At 34.5% G+C, this 18,467-nt stretch overlaps 1 protein-coding gene across 8 annotated transcripts in view; it reads right to left on the reverse strand.

Moving 5' to 3' along the window:
- Nucleotides 1-18,467, reverse strand: part of Neto (Neuropilin and tolloid-like) — a 151,448-nt gene that overhangs the window by 6,298 nt on the left and 126,683 nt on the right. For 4 of the 8 annotated variants that reach the window (XM_073978379.1, XM_073978380.1, XM_073978377.1 and 1 more), the window contains one exon: nucleotides 1,465-4,305. In XM_073978379.1, coding sequence (XP_073834480.1) covers nucleotides 3,748-4,305 — 558 coding nt within the window. In that variant the 3' untranslated portion in view covers nucleotides 1,465-3,747. Of the gene's footprint in view, nucleotides 1-7; nucleotides 263-356; nucleotides 452-1,464; nucleotides 4,306-18,467 lie in introns of those variants that run through there. The other 4 variants (XR_012411853.1, XR_012411852.1, XM_073978375.1 and 1 more) reach the window with 2 other exon arrangements.

Consider the following 18,467-nt stretch of genomic DNA (forward strand, 5'->3'; position numbering starts at 1 on the left):
AATTTACCTCGTTTGACAACCCATGTCACATGCACTGGGTTGTTGGCCTGTTGCAGTGGATCCTGGCTGCTGTTCTGGTGCTGTCGTTGTGGAAGAATCATCGGTGCTGCAAAGACTAGTTTGAACAATCATGTCGTGCCGTCGTATTAGATTGGGTGGTTCTTTCTCTTTGAAATTGCCCTTGGTTTGTAGTTCGATTTCACGATAATAGCGATTGGAAACATCATCGAGTATTTGTAGCGAAGTTTGTGAATGTTTTTGTCTGAAAATAAAAAGAGTTTGATGCATTGCAACATTAACTTCATATTACAATGAAATTGAGATAAAACTACAAATGCACCAGTGAGACATCTTACCTGGGAGACACAATGGATATGTTGTCACGAGACCGTGCCTTTGAATTTCGTCCCATTTCATCTAGCTTGCTTTCTTTCGATTGTCGAATGTGTTCCTAAAAAAATAACCAATATATTTTATATGAATCATCTGAATTGGCTTTGTTGAATTAACAAATATGTAGGAATATTGAGTTAATAGAAATTTTGAAATTTATTGTCTGATCGCCTTATTTATCTCCCTACATACTTGTTCATATGTCACGGCATTATGTTTCATTGTACAAAATGGCAAAATATCTGAGAAAAGTCTTGTTAATATCTGTCCTTCTTGGTAGGCATGACAAATTTTATCTTTAATTCTTTTTATTTGATTTTTTGTTGTTTTTTTTTTTAACCAACAAAAGAGTGTTAAATCCGATTAAACATCCGATTAAAATGACATGAATGGTGTCTGCCGATGCTGGTAAAGCCGATGTCAAAAGGAAGCAGGACGCCATTAAAAGAGATAATTAAATTTTATTTTGCTTTTTTCGTTTTGTTTTTTTTTTTTTCATTTCCGTCTTTACTTTATCTATCTCTCTCTCTCTTCCCTTACGCATCAAACCCATGACACTGACTTGTAAACCAATGTAGAAAAGCGGATATCTAGCGAAAAAAATCGATATAATAAGCAAAGGATGCCAATCGAAACAAGGGGGGTTGGCAATTTAAATAAACCAAAGAAGCCGAATGAAACCAATTTGCCAGCAAATCAAAATTGAAAGGCATCTACATAAAACTGAATCTCACTTCGATTACAAGTATTTACACTAAAAACGCAAATAAATCGGAAAACGAAGAAGACAAAGCAAAATACTCAAATAAACGGAAACCGGAAATGATGATGACAGGAACTAAAAACCGATGTCGCATAACCAACGGAAGAAAAAAAAAACAAACAACAAACCGAAGAAATGCTGAAAATGTAAACATAATTCAGTGTAGCTGTATGAACATAAATGAGGAAGAGTCTTTGTGTATTTGTCTACGTCCACTGGGATTGAATCTTAAAGCCGGCGGCAATCTTACACAAAGTTTCAAGTGGATCATCAGTGTTCGTAGTTCCTTGTCATTAATAAATGCAGCATTTGTTTAAAATGTAATAACAATCACTGTGATCGATTTATTTGTTGCCAAGTTTGAACACCAGACAATAGATTGTACCGAAATAAACATTTTAATGCATTTAGAAAAGTAGATTTGAAAACATTGTAAATTTGATTATGCGTGGCTAATTTTTGACAACATTAACCATGCCTTCACTTGATTTTAACAACCAAAGATTTACAAGTTATTTCCGAATTGATTTTTAATTGGAAATTGTGTTTCGAGAACACTATAACAGCACTATGCATCTGTCTTGGTATATATCGGTACCGTCCAATTTTATGTATTTCGATGAATTTCCCACGTTGTCGGACAGAAATTATTCTAATTTAGTTCATATTTTGGTATATGCCCTACATGAGGGTTACGTATTTTGAAGGTTTTACACATATTATCTAAATGTGTAACATGGTATTTCAGATTATTACTGGGTAAACATCCATGTTGTCTGTGATAATAAACCTTGTTTACAATAAAGTGATATACTATAGTTAACATATTCTAATCATCCTAGAAATAAGCATTCACGTGGCTGATTTTTAAAAACGAAAATAAACTAATTGTTCGGTTTTACCTTAATAGAATATTTTGAAGAACAGTGTGTGGATTGGCGACGTAAGCCTCGTTTTTCTCGAAATTACACTTTTGAAGTGGTTGCCAATGAATCTAACTTCATATACTTTGGTGAGCTTGTAAATATATAAAAATCTTGTCTTTAAGCATGGCAGCTTTTCTTAAATTTTTTTGTCCGATTTTTTTACAAAATAGGTAAATTTTTTACACAAAAATATACGAAGATCTTCCCATTTCTTTTTTGGGGTATCCTTGGCACCGCCAACCTCTTTTACAAAAAACAAGGTTTCGGAGGTAGCCATTGACCTCAAAACCATGCAATATGTTTTAACAACAAAAAAAAACCAAAGAAATCGTTTGTTTTCTGCACAACTGGGAATAACCCCCTTATTGAAAAAAGGATTTAGGGTGTTAACCCGAACCCAACAAATTAATATTTAAACATGTACCTATCAAAATATGGACCTCCAATTTTTCTTTATTGACCTTGGGTATCCACAGATGACCCCCATTTTACAATTATAGCATTTAGGGTGACACGGGGCAGCTTCGTCATTAGTGATCCTTCGCCTGCGCCGATTTTATTGATGCTGTGTAAAGATAGCCCAAGATGCAGTGAGTTTTTCGATGATCTACAACTTTCTCTTTAACGACCTTTAACGTCAATTAAACCGGTTTCCATATTTTCGATTTAATTTTTGGACACTCGAATTTAATGAAAAAAGTTAAAAAGTCAAACAAAGTCATGCGGAATTAAATAAATTTAAAATTCCTGCGCTTTACCAGAATGTAAAATTTATTTTGACTGAATTGTAAATTCATATATAAATACATTTTAAAATATAGTCTGAGGCCAAGGTTTATTTAGTAAGGTTACCCAAATATCAAATTCAGGTCTTAGGCTTCTCATGATATCAAAAGTTTTTGTAGCGAGGAATGCACAAGACAAAATAAAACTAAGAAATATTATTGGCACAGTTAAAATGAAGCAGTTGTAGAAGTATAATTTTGGATAAACCGAAATATTTTTTATTATTTTTTTTTTTAACCAAAATGTTTTTGGACAGTAAGAGAAGACATAAGTTGATCTTACAAGGTTACCTTGATAATGCATTATGCCTGAGCCATTCGGTATATGTACTACGGTGTCACCGAGGCTGTTAAGTAAGAAGCCATTTATGAAATTACACTTTACGGGGCGAATATCGAGCGAATTTCAAGCTTTAATCCTTTAAAAGTTTGTTTCTTATTGCTAGATAACTTATATGAATACATCTATATAGTTTCATTTCTAAAGTTTCATCTCTAAATACCTAAAATCAGGGAAACCTAAATTGTTCTCCTCTTGCAGATATGTTAAATTCATTTTGTAAATATGAAACCCTTATGTAAAGACATAATGTTTACTTCGGTACAAACTAATGTGCGCGTCTTCATAAAATATTAAATATTTGTTGCCGTTTTTCCATTTGTTTCTTCTTCTTCTTTTTCTGTTTCTTGCGAATTGCATTATTAGTGCTGTGCTATGTTGTCTCGATTCGCTGTGCCCAACTTAAATGATACTTTTACAGTTAGTTGTTGTTGCTGTTGCTTTTCGAAAGGATGATATGATAATATGTATTTTTTGCAATCTCTTCGACAATGAGGACACTGTCGGTATCACTGGGCATACTTCTGGGTAAAACTTTGATTAGATACACGAACGAGCCGAGTCAGGGTAGATGGCCAAAGACAAGGCTGTAGCAGTTGGATGATAGTTCATTTCCTCCGATGTAAGGTCTTGTGGTGATTGTGAACTGTTGTTGCTGCTACCCTCTGAAGAAGACGAAGATATTATCGCGTGACCAGAATGAAGGTTGCAATGCGACGTAATTAGTTTCTGTGGTACTTGGGGGACAATGATAAATTCATCGTTGTCGAAGTGAATAACGCCATCATGACTACTGGTATGGTGGTGGTGGTGGTGGTCGGTTAAGGTATCGTCACCCGGATAAGCTGAACAGCAATTAATTGAATTTGCATCCACTTGTGATGTCTCGGAAAATGAATGACCTTCTAAGGCGCTGGAGATGGAACTGAGGTCATCATTGATCATGTCTATGGCCATTATATTTTCATGACCACTGTGATGGCCAGGGCTGAAGCGGAGCTTGTAATCATCCTGTAAACCCACAAATATGGCGGATTTTGGAGCATCCAAGACAAACGAGTCAATATGATAAATGCCATCGCTTAGCACCGGAACATCCTGCGGATAGAATACATAAAGACAACAAGAAAAAGAAACAGGAACAACAAAAGAACCGCAAAAAGTAAAACACAAATGAAACGGAATATGAAACGAAACTACAGAAGGTACCACTTCTCTCCGTCCTAGCATCTAAACAGAAATTACACACACACATACATATATATGGAAAGACCAACGTACAAAAGTAATACAACGTTTGTCCTTGCTGTTGGTTGGGAGTTGGATAATGGGGTGTGCGTGTAGGGATTGGTGCCTATTGTAAATGGTATTTATGTAGATGTTTGGAAGCGTGCCCCCTCTCCCTGAATGAGATGGTCTGCTTATAATTTCAGCAAGAATTATGTTTCTTTTTTTGCCTTTCTAATAATTGTTATTGTTCGTTCAAGCATGAGATAGTCGAGAATGGCACAGCGTGTAAATGATGTGAGTGATAATGAACACTTGCAATCTATTTTACTACAATTCTATAGACAAAAATTATAGGTACAGCCATGCCTACAATGGAAATTCCTACAACACTGAATATTTTTGCAATGAATGCAGATAACATTATTAGTTTAATTAATTATAAGACAGATAGATATTTGTCAATATGAATGAAAACGTCGATTTTTTGTGGGTTCTAAAAAGCGTTCCCTTTTTTTTTATAATTACTTTAAGGTATATGTGTTCCTGGTATTATATTTTTTAGTTTATTAGTTGACTAGTACGTGTTAAGTTTAAATTACATTTAGTTAATGTTAAATCTAAAATAATTCTGCATAACTATTATAAGTATACACAATAACGTATGAATAGCACGTATACGCATGTTAGTTCGTGAACTTAATGCAAAATCTCAATTGATACATGATAAATATTAATGATTTTTAGTTAGTAGTTAAATTTACTTTTGAATGTAGTTTTTAGAACTAAAACATCAATAGTTGCATTATTGATATTGTATAAATTGCATTCAAAAGTCAATTCAACTCAACTGCTGTAAAGCGTAATAACAATGTAGTTTTGTGGCAATGTATGCAACTATTAAATAAAATACAATTGCAATACTGTCTTGAGGCAAAATACACACACGCACATATCCATCCATTCCCATGCCAATCGAAAATCATTCTAAGGAGTTTACTTGATTACCAACAATACGAAAGACAAACAAACAACCATTTATTGACATCTCAGTCTCAGTGCCTATCTGATAAGCAGAGGCAATAATAATTCCAGCTCTGTGCCATTGTCTGTCCATCCGGATGAGGAGAGCTCACATCGGTTATTGTCAACGTTGCGTAGATGCTCTGCGATATGTTGAGCCCCAAAGTCATGTTGCAGAAGAAACTAATGATAATGATGGTTGGTTGGATGCTAGATGCTCTTTTGGCTTGAATGTGTTGTAAGGCATTCGTTTAAAGGAAACTTTAACTGTTCGTCCATAAAAGTTGACAATATTCGTTGGACATACAATTCATTTATTGATAAATAAATGTAATTTTCGATATTGATGGGATTTTGTTGTTTGAATTTAAGTCAATTTTGCCCAATGAATGAGCGTGTGTGTGTGACGAACAACGATAATCCGCTTGAAAACTTTTTCATTTTATTTTTTTTCGATATTGAACAAAACAATTGAGCAATGGGATAACTTGTGTCTTTTTGTCGTTATTATTTCAAAATTTAAAAATTATACTTTATAAACACGATTTAGAGTGTATTTGGATTTGTGAAATAACAATCTGATACAAAGTCATTAAATATTTATGTTTCTATACATACATATAAAATAACAGCTGTTAGAAATGAAGAAATAACTGCAATAATAATTGCATAACACGGTTTAATAGAAATCCCATGGATTTAATATTTTCGAATTCGGTGGTGTATATTTTAAAACAAAAATATTTTGTTAAACTTAAATTCATTGCATTATTACACGTATAATATATCAATGACGAAAAATAAATGAACAATTAAGAAAGTATTCGATGGATTTGCTGACGCAGATATTCCCTCAACCTCTGACCAAAAACAAGTAAGAAAGTATCAGTTGGCTTTGCCGACAATGTAGTGGACCGATATAGTCCATATTCAAACTTGATCTATGTCTCATAGATATATTACGATGCGCAAAGTATAAACCAAATCGGTTAATCCCTTCGAGATGTATCGTGCGTACCACTTTTGTGAAAAATATTGAACTATTGTGAGAGAGGTAACTGAGGGAGTGGACTGATAAGGTTCATTTTTGAACTTAAACTAACTTTGGATAAAATATTACGAAGGCCAAATTTTTGAAGCGAATCGAATCGCTTCAGCCACAGCACAGGTATCGTAGGATTTTCTACAGCTTTCGGGTCACTTTTTCGGGAAGTATGGACTTGCCCCCGAAAGAACTTTTACCTTCGTAATGGACGCAACGATTATAAGTTGTTGCAAGAAGAAGCAAACCAATTCGACAGCAGGCCTTAAACTGCACTTTTCAATAAGTCCTTATTCGAACCTGATCTATGTCTCGTAGAGATCTTACGATGTGCAAGAGTAAACTTTTGTGATATTTTTTACTTTTGTGAAAGAGGTACCTGAGGGGGAGGACCAGGATAAAAACTGGATCTTTTGTATGCAGAATTTCAACATTAATTTAAGGGTCTTTCCAAAAATCTGCATCTCTATAAAACCTGAACGCCAGTACTTGAGCAACAATAAATCTGCAAATTGATCGTAAATCCTCTCCGTCAACATTTACGTTCTTGTAAAAACACTTTTTCATCTCAAGGTAAACATTTGTGTAAACTTCTTAAAGTTTTGTAAGATATGGTAGATTTTTGTGTAATAATTATACCCTCCAAACACTCTGGTACGTTCGTAAGTCTGGATATCTAGGGCGTAATGTTTCCCCAAACTAAAATCATGCTCAAAGATATTAGTCCACTCATTTAGATATTAGTCCACTCCTTATCTACAAAAATTCCACTATGCCTGCTTAAATAGGTATAAATTCTCATCTCGAATCGATTTTAATCCTTAGCAGTTGGAGTCCTCTGCTGTTTTTGCTTCAGAAATATCATACTTCGCAGATATAGACAACGAAAAGTTTCAAAGACAATCAGTAGAATATTAGAGTCCACTCTTTTTGGTACTTTTTTCTGCTATTGTATCAACACAGTTGCCTGTGAGGTTGTTGTTGGAATTTTGTTTTTTGTTTGTTTTGTTCTTGGTTGAAGTTTCAATCTCATTTGATTGTTTTTAAGTCGGGAGTGTTACCCCCAATGACTTAAACTTCATCATTACTCTCTATTACAGAATATTTCTAATGTAGAATAAACCTGAGAAAACATTTACAAATCTAAAATTAAATTATTGGTATTTGCTGTAGCCCGAATAGACAGAAACTGTTGCTTGACTTTTTCATATCATATTAATATCATATATCATATCAATCAATTTAAATATTTTCTGTGAATATGTTTTGAAAACACAAAACTATTTTAGATCAATTAAACACGATTCCAATTTACATAAAAAATATTTGATATTGAACAATATTTTTATGTTTGCTGTTTGTTTGTTTCTGTTTTTCTCCTAATAAAGCAATAACAATTTTTTAACTACTTAAATTCTCTTCAAACGTTAGATGACAAATTTTAGAGTTTCTTTTTTATTTCAGTTCATTCGATTTTCCATTAAACTTTTTCCTCAACTAAACTGGAGTGCTCGGCGGAAAAAAACAGAACAGTAACAGAATTATTGATATAGTTTCAAATATTTTGCCATTCCAAGCATGTCCTTGACCATAACGGCAAGTATGCACTCTGAGTTTTTCACCCACTACTTCAATTGTATTCCGAATATTTCTCCCTTTTCTGTGGAAGAGAATTGTTTTTGTTGCTGCACAAAGTTATTTGATTGCACTGCCCTCGGGGAGACGGAATATTATGTGCCTCTGGCGTTCAATGAGCAATAACGAAACTAAAGCACCAAGCATCCTCCCGACCAAAAATCATTCAGTAGCAATTAACAGTGCGGGATAAATGTTTCATAATGCCGGGCAAAACGTACAATGGAATTCAATAGATTCGACAATAAAAATGGACAAACATTCGTTGTTCGGTAGGACATACAATAGCCAAGTACGGATGATAGAAATGACAATTCAACTGGTTGGTGGTCAAAAACATATGGTAAATATTATAAATACCCTACAGTTTCTGGTCTGGTATTACATATTCTATAAATAACAGAATATGTTCTCACATTCCATAATTCATTTTTATTACTTTCTTTATTTTTCGATAAAATTATTAAAATTTATAGTTCTTCTCCTACGAAAATAAAGAGCCTGTCATTTTCGCCTGCACTGCAGTTTTCATGTTGACCCCTCTCAATGTAGACCAACTTTGGAGAATACCAAATGAAACTAAACAAGGCTATGACGCTATGCTTAACACCCTCACTGCAGTGCAAGTTCTATAAAATAGCCAATAGTTTTGTTTCGTTTGTTTAGTTTGATTTTTTTTTCTATTTGTTGGGGCGATAAACTTTTAAGCGAATAATTTATGGGTATTTTTAAAAGCTTTGGTCACAACAGATGTAGTCAAGCACTAAATTGGCATGTGAAAAAGTCGACACATAACACAGCAATATAAACATTTCTATTCTCTACCATTTGAAGTGGTGGACAGCAGTTCATGTATTTTTTGTATTTTTGTAGTTGCACAATGTAACTCCTTCAAATCCAATTCCTAGGCATTTTCAAATGTATATTGCACGATAATGTTCTAATAGGCTTAGTAAGGAAATTAACATTTAGTGATAGTTTGAAAGTTGATGACACAATGGAATTTATTTTAATTCTTGTTATTGCAAAAAATCGAATAAACCTAAACATTCGAAATAACATTTTTTTATAAAAGTCGCCCTAGTCAACACAGTCACAAATGAGATTATCACAAATGAGATTATTATTCAAGGATCATCTACACGTGCAAAGAGGAAAGGTGAAAAAAATATTTAGCCAACACCGATATGAATACATCATTATTTTCCGACACATAGAAAAAACTGTCACAGAAGTACTTCAGAGTACGCGAAATGTGTCCAATAGGTGGAGATGGTATTGTTTTATTAGGGTATTTATTATATTGAATAGTCAATACAACATCTTACACCCTATTCCTGGGTTTCAATTGTGAAATCGTTTCAAAATGGCGGGTTTTATAATACATGTTGGTAAATACTTGGGTAAACATCCGAGTATTTACCCAAATGTTGGGTAAAAGCTATTTAATTGCCGAACCGGTTGACGTAGGCTGCCAACATTTGGCTACATCAAAACATGGAGCCAAAGACCCCATGTGTCCATGTTTTTATATAGCCCCCATATAAACCAATCTCCCGATTTAAGGTATTTTTATACCCTCCACCATAGTATGGAGGGTATATTAAGTTTGTCATTCCGTTTGTAACACATCGAATTAATCATTTGCGACCCTATAAAGTATATATATTCTTGATCAGGATAAAATTCTAAGACGATCTAGCCATGTCCGTCTGTCCGTCGGTCCGTCTGTCCGTCGGTCCGTCTGTCCGTCTGTTGTAGCGTCCGCAATAATTGAGATAGATTGCTGAAATTTTGCACCCTAGGGTCTTTTTTCCATAGGCAGGTCAAGTTCGAAGATGGACTATATCGGTCCACTCTTTGGTATAGCCCCCATATAACGGTACCTCCGGATTTGAGGTATTTTGACGTTCTTCGCCACATTTGCAGACCGAATTAGCTATTATTTGGCACTTAGGGTTCCTAGTGACTTATATCCCAAAGGATATGGGCATAGGTCCATGTTTTGGTATAGTCCCCATATAACTGTAACTCCCGATTTTCGGTATTTTGAGAATTTTAGCCACAATTTTTAACCGAACTATCTGCAATTTGACATTTGAGGTTCTCAGTGGTCATGAAACATCGTCAACATATTTCCATGTTTTGGTATGGCTGTAATTTTTGAAATTCTGAGGATATAAAAAAGATTTGTATAAAATTTTGGCAGCCTACGTCAACTGGTTCGGTAATTCAATAGTTTTACCCAACATTTGGGTAAATACACGGGTATTTACCCAAGTATTTACAAACATGTATTATAAAACCCGAGTATAATTAACCACATGTGTAATTTACCCACGCGTTTAAAGTACATATTAATAAACTCTTCATTTTTAAAACGATTTTAAACCGAAGCCAAGTACAGGTTGTGAGACGTTGTACTGGCGACTCAATATAGTAAATACTCAAATAAATATCCGCAAATGCGTATTTACCCGGTATTTACCCTATTTACCGGGTATTTACCCTTTGGGTATTTACCCACTGTCCATCTCTACCAATAGGTCGTAGTAAGTATTTTAAAAAAATTAGTACAAACTTGTTTTTTTTTTTTTTTTTGGTTCGAATAAATATCCTTTTCAAATTGAATGTAAAACGGGTAGGCAGAACAAGAAAATATAAGTCATTGGACCAACAATAAAACCATCTTAAGGAGCACTTATGCTATACAGGAATACAGGGCATGACGAAGGACCTTGTCGTATGTGACACCCAAGCCTGCTGCAACAATGCGATAACTGGGACGGAACTCAGCTAAAACAAGAGAATTTAAGTATCTTAACTAAAGCAGAGAGTAGAGCAGCCAATAAATGCAATACATTTACGAGAGATAGAAATCGAACAATTTTATTGATCTTATCGATCGAATTGAAACAAAAAAAAATAGAAGTTTTGACCTTGTCGTATGGATGTCCTTGGCCCGATATCCCCGTGGTTCGTGGACTATTATCAAAACGTCTTTGAATCTCAACATGTTTGCAAGGAATGTGAAATGAGATATAATTTCCAAAACAAATTTACAAAATTTTGTAATTATATTTTGATATTCAGACAGAGTAATAACAATTTAACAAGTATGGACCTTGACTTATGAATACATACATATTTAAATTCCTACAATATACGCCACAATATCTAGTTATCTTTTCATTTTTATCGAATAGAAGGCACCACCAGCCCTTGTCACAAAATGTTTACAACAATGACACACCCATCCAAACCCACAACTGCGGTCATTACAAATTCGTATAAGTGATATCAATTGTGTATTTACGTACGTACATTTGTATGTACAAGAAGGCAAAGGGGAGCATTCTCTTGTCGATGTGACAGAATCCCACAAGACTGCTATAAACTCAATTTCTATTTTGCAATTGAATGCGTTCAAATGTCATGCTCTATATCAGTTCTTATGATGATTAATTGAATTTGCATAACGCACTTCCCACTCTCTGATGTCTAAGACTGTCATACTGCTTAACTTGGCTCGAACGTTTGTTCGCCTTCACCCGGACATACACTGCTGCGTGTGTATTTCTCGATGAATGACTTGACTTTATCGAATGTTGAGAATCATGTTAAGATAAATTTCACTCAGCCTTCAAATGTTGCCATATGCTGTCTGTTATGGTTAACCAAAAAAAAAAAAAAATGTTTCTGTAAAATTATTACAGTTAGCCCTGCAAGAACATGAAGTACAGTTGTTGCAGGATATTCTATGAACATTTTATACTCAAAATTCTATTAAAATCACAGGAAAAAAGGCTCAGCGGCAATATATAACTATTGTAAAGAAAAAAAATTATGTTAATAAAAATATGTAAAAATCTGTATCTACTCGTATATGAATGCCGAGAAAAAAGAAACAAGTCCATAATTAATGAAAATGTTTACCATTGGAAAGACCAGCAAAGAAAGAAATTGTGTATTCATTTGAAAAAAGAACTATGTATCAAAGAGAGGTCAACATGAAAAGTACGAGTATACATATATATTTTCTAAATAACTTCACAACTTTTAATAATCTTGTCCTTTTTACCCTGTGGCATAAAATGTAAATCATATTAATTATCAAGTAATGATAAGGTTTATGTAGCTGAGGGTCATTCGTAATTTTCCAACAGAAAGAAAGCATATTACTTGCAAAAAAACTACAAGCAAAATTCACAATGTACAATGGCAAATGTCGAATTCGGAATGTAAAGAAAACACAATGCAGATACCAAATAATAATAAAAATAATAATACACAGACGATGTAACCATGTACAATGTGCAAAAAAAAAACATCTACATACGTAAGTGTGTATGTAAATTACAAATACCGGCAGGCAAAATAGCTGACATACGGACGGATGAATAGTAAGGACATGGTTGTCCCAATTGTGAGTGTGGCACATTCACAGTTGTATGCCGTATGTGGCAAGGACCTACAAACACACATTTGCGAACAAATATGTAATTCATACTAGTCGCAGGAGAACTGTTGCTAGAATTTAATAGATGATGTTCATAAGTGACATTTGAAAGGATGCGCTGTGACAACGACATCTTAAATTGCATATGACATTCTGTGAAATTTAAGGCGGAAATATGTAACCAACAACTGGGTGCAGAGGACAAAAATATTCGCTGATGTTGTCATGAAAAATTGTAAAGTCATGCGATTATTTTAGAAGAGTACACTGAAAGAATTTCTGGGGTAGGGTGTTGTAGATAAATGATAAATAACATATTTAGGAAAAATATTTTACAGTGTTTTATTTAACTAACTTTGGTGTCTGTTTAGTTCAATCGAACTAAAACTTTGAACACTTTTCAGATTTGGATGACAATATATAAATATGAAAACAAAACCAGCATGGGTCCATTTTTTCCCATATCCCCATACAGCCGTACCACTCGATTTAAGGTATTTTGGCTGTAACATGGCATTTTTAGTTCCCAATTGTACAGAAACTTTGCCACCAAAAATTGGGGACATAGGGTACAGGTTTTGGTATAGCCCCAATACAGCGGTACCATCCTGTAATTTGCTTATGGGGTTACGTTGAAAGTGGAAAGCGCAAGTTGAGAGGTGGAAGATCGAAATTTCGGAGGTGGTTGTTTGGAAATTCGAGGAGGTTGTTAGGATTTTCGGTTGGGGTTGTTCGGAATAGTAAAATCCATTTACTTAAAATTAAAAATAAAAAAATAATTAAAAAATTAAGTTACAGTGTTTTATTTATAAATTCACTAAAAACTAGAAAATTATTTTTTTTTCTTAGCGTCAATAAGTATTCTTCATGATGGATCTCTCAAATTAAATGCTTGCATTTAAGGGAAAAAGGAGAAAATGACAATAAATGGCAATCGTTTTATTTGAGAGATTTGATCATGAAGAAGATTATTTAATGAGGTTAAGAGAATAATTATTTTCTAGTTTTAGTGCATTTATATTTTTTAACTTAAATATTCAATTCAAGTTTGAATCTAAATCTTAAACACTAGCATGCATTTTTTTCGAATTATTGTCGAACAGATGCCGATTAAACAATAAAAGTGGCAAAAACAAGTAAGAAATTATCAGTCAGGTATGCTGCATATTCTCAACCACTGACCAAAAAAAACAAAAAAACACAATAACTATGCCGTATATAAGATATATTGATTTCGTACAGCCATTTTAATATGTGCCGGCAGGGGTTTTTTGGAGATTTTGGGCCATTATTTCAGAAAGTATGGATTTACTCGGGAAAACAAATTGTAAAGTTGTACATGGGTCGCTAGGACAACGTACTAAAAAAGAATCAAAACGATCCGAGATGAGCTCCTAAACTTCACTTTTTGCCGAATTTACTGTGGGAGGTAAAACATGACTGGATGAAGTAGTACGATGTGCAAAGTTTGGGCCAATCAGAATCTCCCTGTTATCTTCCGGATTTGACTTTTTGGTTGCTTTCAGAGTTTCTTGGAGGTTTTAGACCATTATCTCAGGAAGTATGTACTTGCGCCCGAAAAGAGGGCCACAAGCACAATCTGCTGAAACAAATGTTATAACGAACTGAGAGGTGCTCTTAATCTTCACTTTTTTCGAATTTTATGTGGGAGGTACCCGAAGGAATGACCTATATGGTCTATATTCGAACCCGACCTATATCTGGTAGGAATAATGTGATGTGCAAAGTTTAAACCAAACTAAGTTTAGGCAAAATATTATGACATCCAAAATTTGGTTTGAATTGGTTGAGCCGTTCGAGAGTTATCGTGCGCACCAGCCAGCGAGACAGACGGACGGACATGGCTAAATCAACTCCAAATTGTCAGAAATAAATTTCGTCCAAACATACTTGAGGTCTAAAACCATAATTCCAATGAGGCAAATTTTTTCGTACCAAAATGTATATACCCCGTTAGCCTAAGGCTGAGGGAATAAAAATTTATTAAAAGAAATGCTTACAAGTTGCCATCGCGGTGCAGTTGTTTGCATATCTTGACGTTCAGTGAATGGTTTCGATTTTCCAGTTAGACAACATCAAAGATTTTCAACAGTGGCAAGATAAAGCGTATTGTAAAAGTTCTCAAATAGTGGTGTGGTAGACACACGATTCGGAATCAGCGATAAAAAACAGGTCCTCTATCATTAATTGATATGAAAATACAAGTGAGCCAAGGCTATAGTCGGGTCGGGGCCGACTATGTAATACCCTACACCACTACCCCCGTTCATAAGTTTTGACTAATAAAATTCAAAATATTAAAATTGGGATAGCTTAGCGCCTTTGCTCTGAATGTCTTCATTAACACAGGTCAATTTTTTTGAAACGCATTTAAGTGCATCGACAGTACAACCCAAATAAAAAATGAAAAAGTGGGATGTATGCCAACCATCAATAGGCTTCTTTCTCTGTTAGACCTCCATCAACCCTCAAAATTTCGTGAGGATCCGATCAAAATTTCGTAGTGTGGTTGCACAAAAATGGAAAAAGGGATGCATTACCGACTATTGTGATATATCTGTTGTTTGACCACCTGTGACAACCTACTTCACATCGTTGTAAAGGTGATATTTTCTACTTTCCTTGCCAGGTTTTGCTTTCGATATACCTCCTACAGAAGGGAGATATTAACTTTGAAATAAAACGTTTGGACTATTGCGATATCTCCGTTATTTGGATACCTACGCAAACATGCTTTACATCATTGTAATGATGGGATTTTTTACTTTCATTGTCAGACTTTGCTTTTGGAAGGTCCCGAACCAAAGCTGTGATATTCGTCATTATTATTACAACCGCAAAAATGAAAAGTTGTGTTCTATTAGCGGCTATTGCGATATCTTCGTTGTTTGACCACCTACGACAACCTACGTTACAAAGGTGATATTTTCTGCTTTCATTAGGAGGTTTTGCTTTTGATATACCCCTTTTAGAAGCGGAGATATTCGCTTTGAAATAAAACGTTGACTTTTTCTCCAAATAAGTTTTTTCCCATTCCGACCCCTGAATATTATCCGACCATCACCAAAATCAATAGGCTTCTTTCTCTGTAGGATCCCCATTAACCCCCAAAATTTTGTGACGATCCGATCAAAATTGCGACCTGTAACGTGATTACAAAAAAAAAAATTAAAAAATCGGATGTATTGCCGACTATTGTGATATCTCCGTTATGAGGCCACCTACGCCAACCTACTTTGCATCACTGTAAAGATGGGATTTTCTACTTTCATAGTCGGACTTTGTTTTTGGAAGATCCCCAACCGAAGCTGTGATATTCGTCATTATTATTAAAATCGCAAAATAAAAAGTTGGGTTCTATTAGCGGCTATTGCGATATATTCGTTGTTTGATCACCTACGAGAACCTACTTTACATCATTAGAAAGGCGATATTTTCTATTTTCATGGCCAGGTTCTGCTTTTGGTATACCCCATATTGAAGCTGAGATATTCGCTTAGGAAAAAAACGTTGTATTTTTCTCCAAATAAGTTTTTTGCCCATTAGCTCCCCTAAATATTATCCGACCATCACCAAAATCAATGGGCTTCTTCATCTGTGTGACCCTCATTAACCCTCAAAATTTCGTGACGATCCGATCAAAATTGCGGCCTGTAGCGTGATTTCCAAAAAAATGGAAAAATTGGATGAATTACCGACTATTGTGATATCTCCGCTATTTGGTCACCTACGCCAACCTACTTTGCATCACTGTAAAGATGGGATTTTCTACTTTCATAGTCAGGCTTTGCTTTTGGAAAGTCCCCAGCCAAAGCTGTGATATTCGTCATTATAACTAAAATCGCAAACATGAAAATTTGGGTTTCATTTGCGACTATTGTGATATATTCGTTGTTTGATCACCCACGAGAACCTACTTTACAGCGTTAGAAAGGTGATATTTTATACTTTCATTGTCAGGTTTTGCTTTTGGTGTACCCCATATAGAAGCTGAGATATTCGCTTTGGAAAAAAACGTTGTCTTTTTATCCACATAAGTTTTTTGCCCATTCCGACACCTAAATATTATCCGACCATCACCAAAATCAATAGGCTTCTTCCCCTCCGGGACCACCATCAACACCCAAAATTTCGTGACGATCCGATCAAAATTGCGACCTGTAGCGTGATTACAAGGTTTAGATGGACAGACGGACAGACGGACGGACGGACTGACGGACGGACCCACATAGCCAGATCGACTCAGCTCGTCGAGACATTCATTTTGATATATATAAGTATGGGTCTACGACCATTATTTCGATGCGTTACAAACTTTTTGGCCAAAACCAACTTATAATACCCTCCCCACACAGTGGTGTAGGGTATAATAATGATGTGGGAAATATATATTTTCCTACATGCAATTTTTCATTTTATAATTGACTTTTAAAATAGTACAGATTTTTTTATCTTGTCCCTTAAAATCCAAACCGAATCTTTTATTATGTTTGCTTTTGTGGTTGAATACGCCAGTGATGTTCTTCGAACATACATGGTGGTTCATTGACTGTACTGATCATTTTAAGCTAAAATCATTTTTCCAATTTTGCTCATTACTTGGCCTATTACTACCATTTATACAACTTTCGAAGTGTATGAAACTAAACATTGCACCTTTTAAAGACATTCTTCATCAATAGCAGAATACATTTAAAGCCCACAAGTACTTCGCAAGTATTCATTAAAATGTTTTAGGAATCTCTTAAGCTTCCCACATGCTTTTCAGAAATCACAATGGATTACTTTAATTATGCCTTCATTTACTCGAATATGCGGCGGTTGTCTGATTTCGTGGTGGGCGGTTTATGGTAACGTTTATTTGGCGCTAAAGCTTTACACGAAGGATTTCAATGTTTGCTGAAGGATTCCTCCAGTTATGTACTTGTTAACATTAATCAAACTTGTTGCTCTGTCAATTTGCTTTTGTTCGCTTGTTGTTCTTGTGTTTTTGTGTTGTGGTATTTTTCGTAATCCCAAATAGAATTGATTATTTGATGTTCGTTACAAAGTAACAGTCAATGATTGTTTGGAAACATCAAAAAGCCCTTCAATTTCAATTTAATTCCACACATGCATGTCTACACAATAATAAAAATACCGGATGTAAGCATAGCTAACCATTTACACAAAAGCACAAATAAATTCACTCATACATACACGTGTACACACACACACAGACACAACCATTGTTATTGTTTTAATGGAATAAACGCAAAGTCAATCAGTCAGTTAGATTCCTTTTCCGTTTACTGAATAATTTCATTTGACTACCTCTTTTAAACCACATAACATAAACTCTACGCCAAAAGTACTATCGTAAGACAATTTAGTTTTATTTTACAATTGTTGCAGATAAATCGTACCTGGAAATGATAAAATATCTGATACAATAAAAGCAACAATTATCGTCAAAATAAATATGACTCTGCAAATTCAGAAAATACCGAAATTGTATTTTAAATACTTGTAGGTAGAAAAAATAAAACACATTAAAATATTCTTTTCACAAAATGTCCATAGCTGCTAAACTATTCTTGCGCCACATCTAGTTATATAGTCAGAACAGAAACGTTTTCACACTAATCAACCCTAAAGATTACTCTATATTATACAACAAAGTTTAATTACCGACAGTAACTTTTTGGTCTAGTGTTGAACATTTCATTTCAAGTTTAAAGTTTCAATTTGTATAGCTTTAACCACACAAAAGCAAGTCCGACAACTATATTGACTTCAATTAAAAGTTCGAAAGGAATATTTTGTTTGAATGCTATATTCGCACCAACACCAACACATCAGCTACACGTTGTC

This window comes from Musca autumnalis, unplaced genomic scaffold, assembly GCF_047663935.1.
Source record: "Musca autumnalis isolate F117 unplaced genomic scaffold, ASM4766393v1 scaffold_3, whole genome shotgun sequence".
NCBI classification, from domain to species: domain Eukaryota; kingdom Metazoa; phylum Arthropoda; class Insecta; order Diptera; family Muscidae; genus Musca; species Musca autumnalis.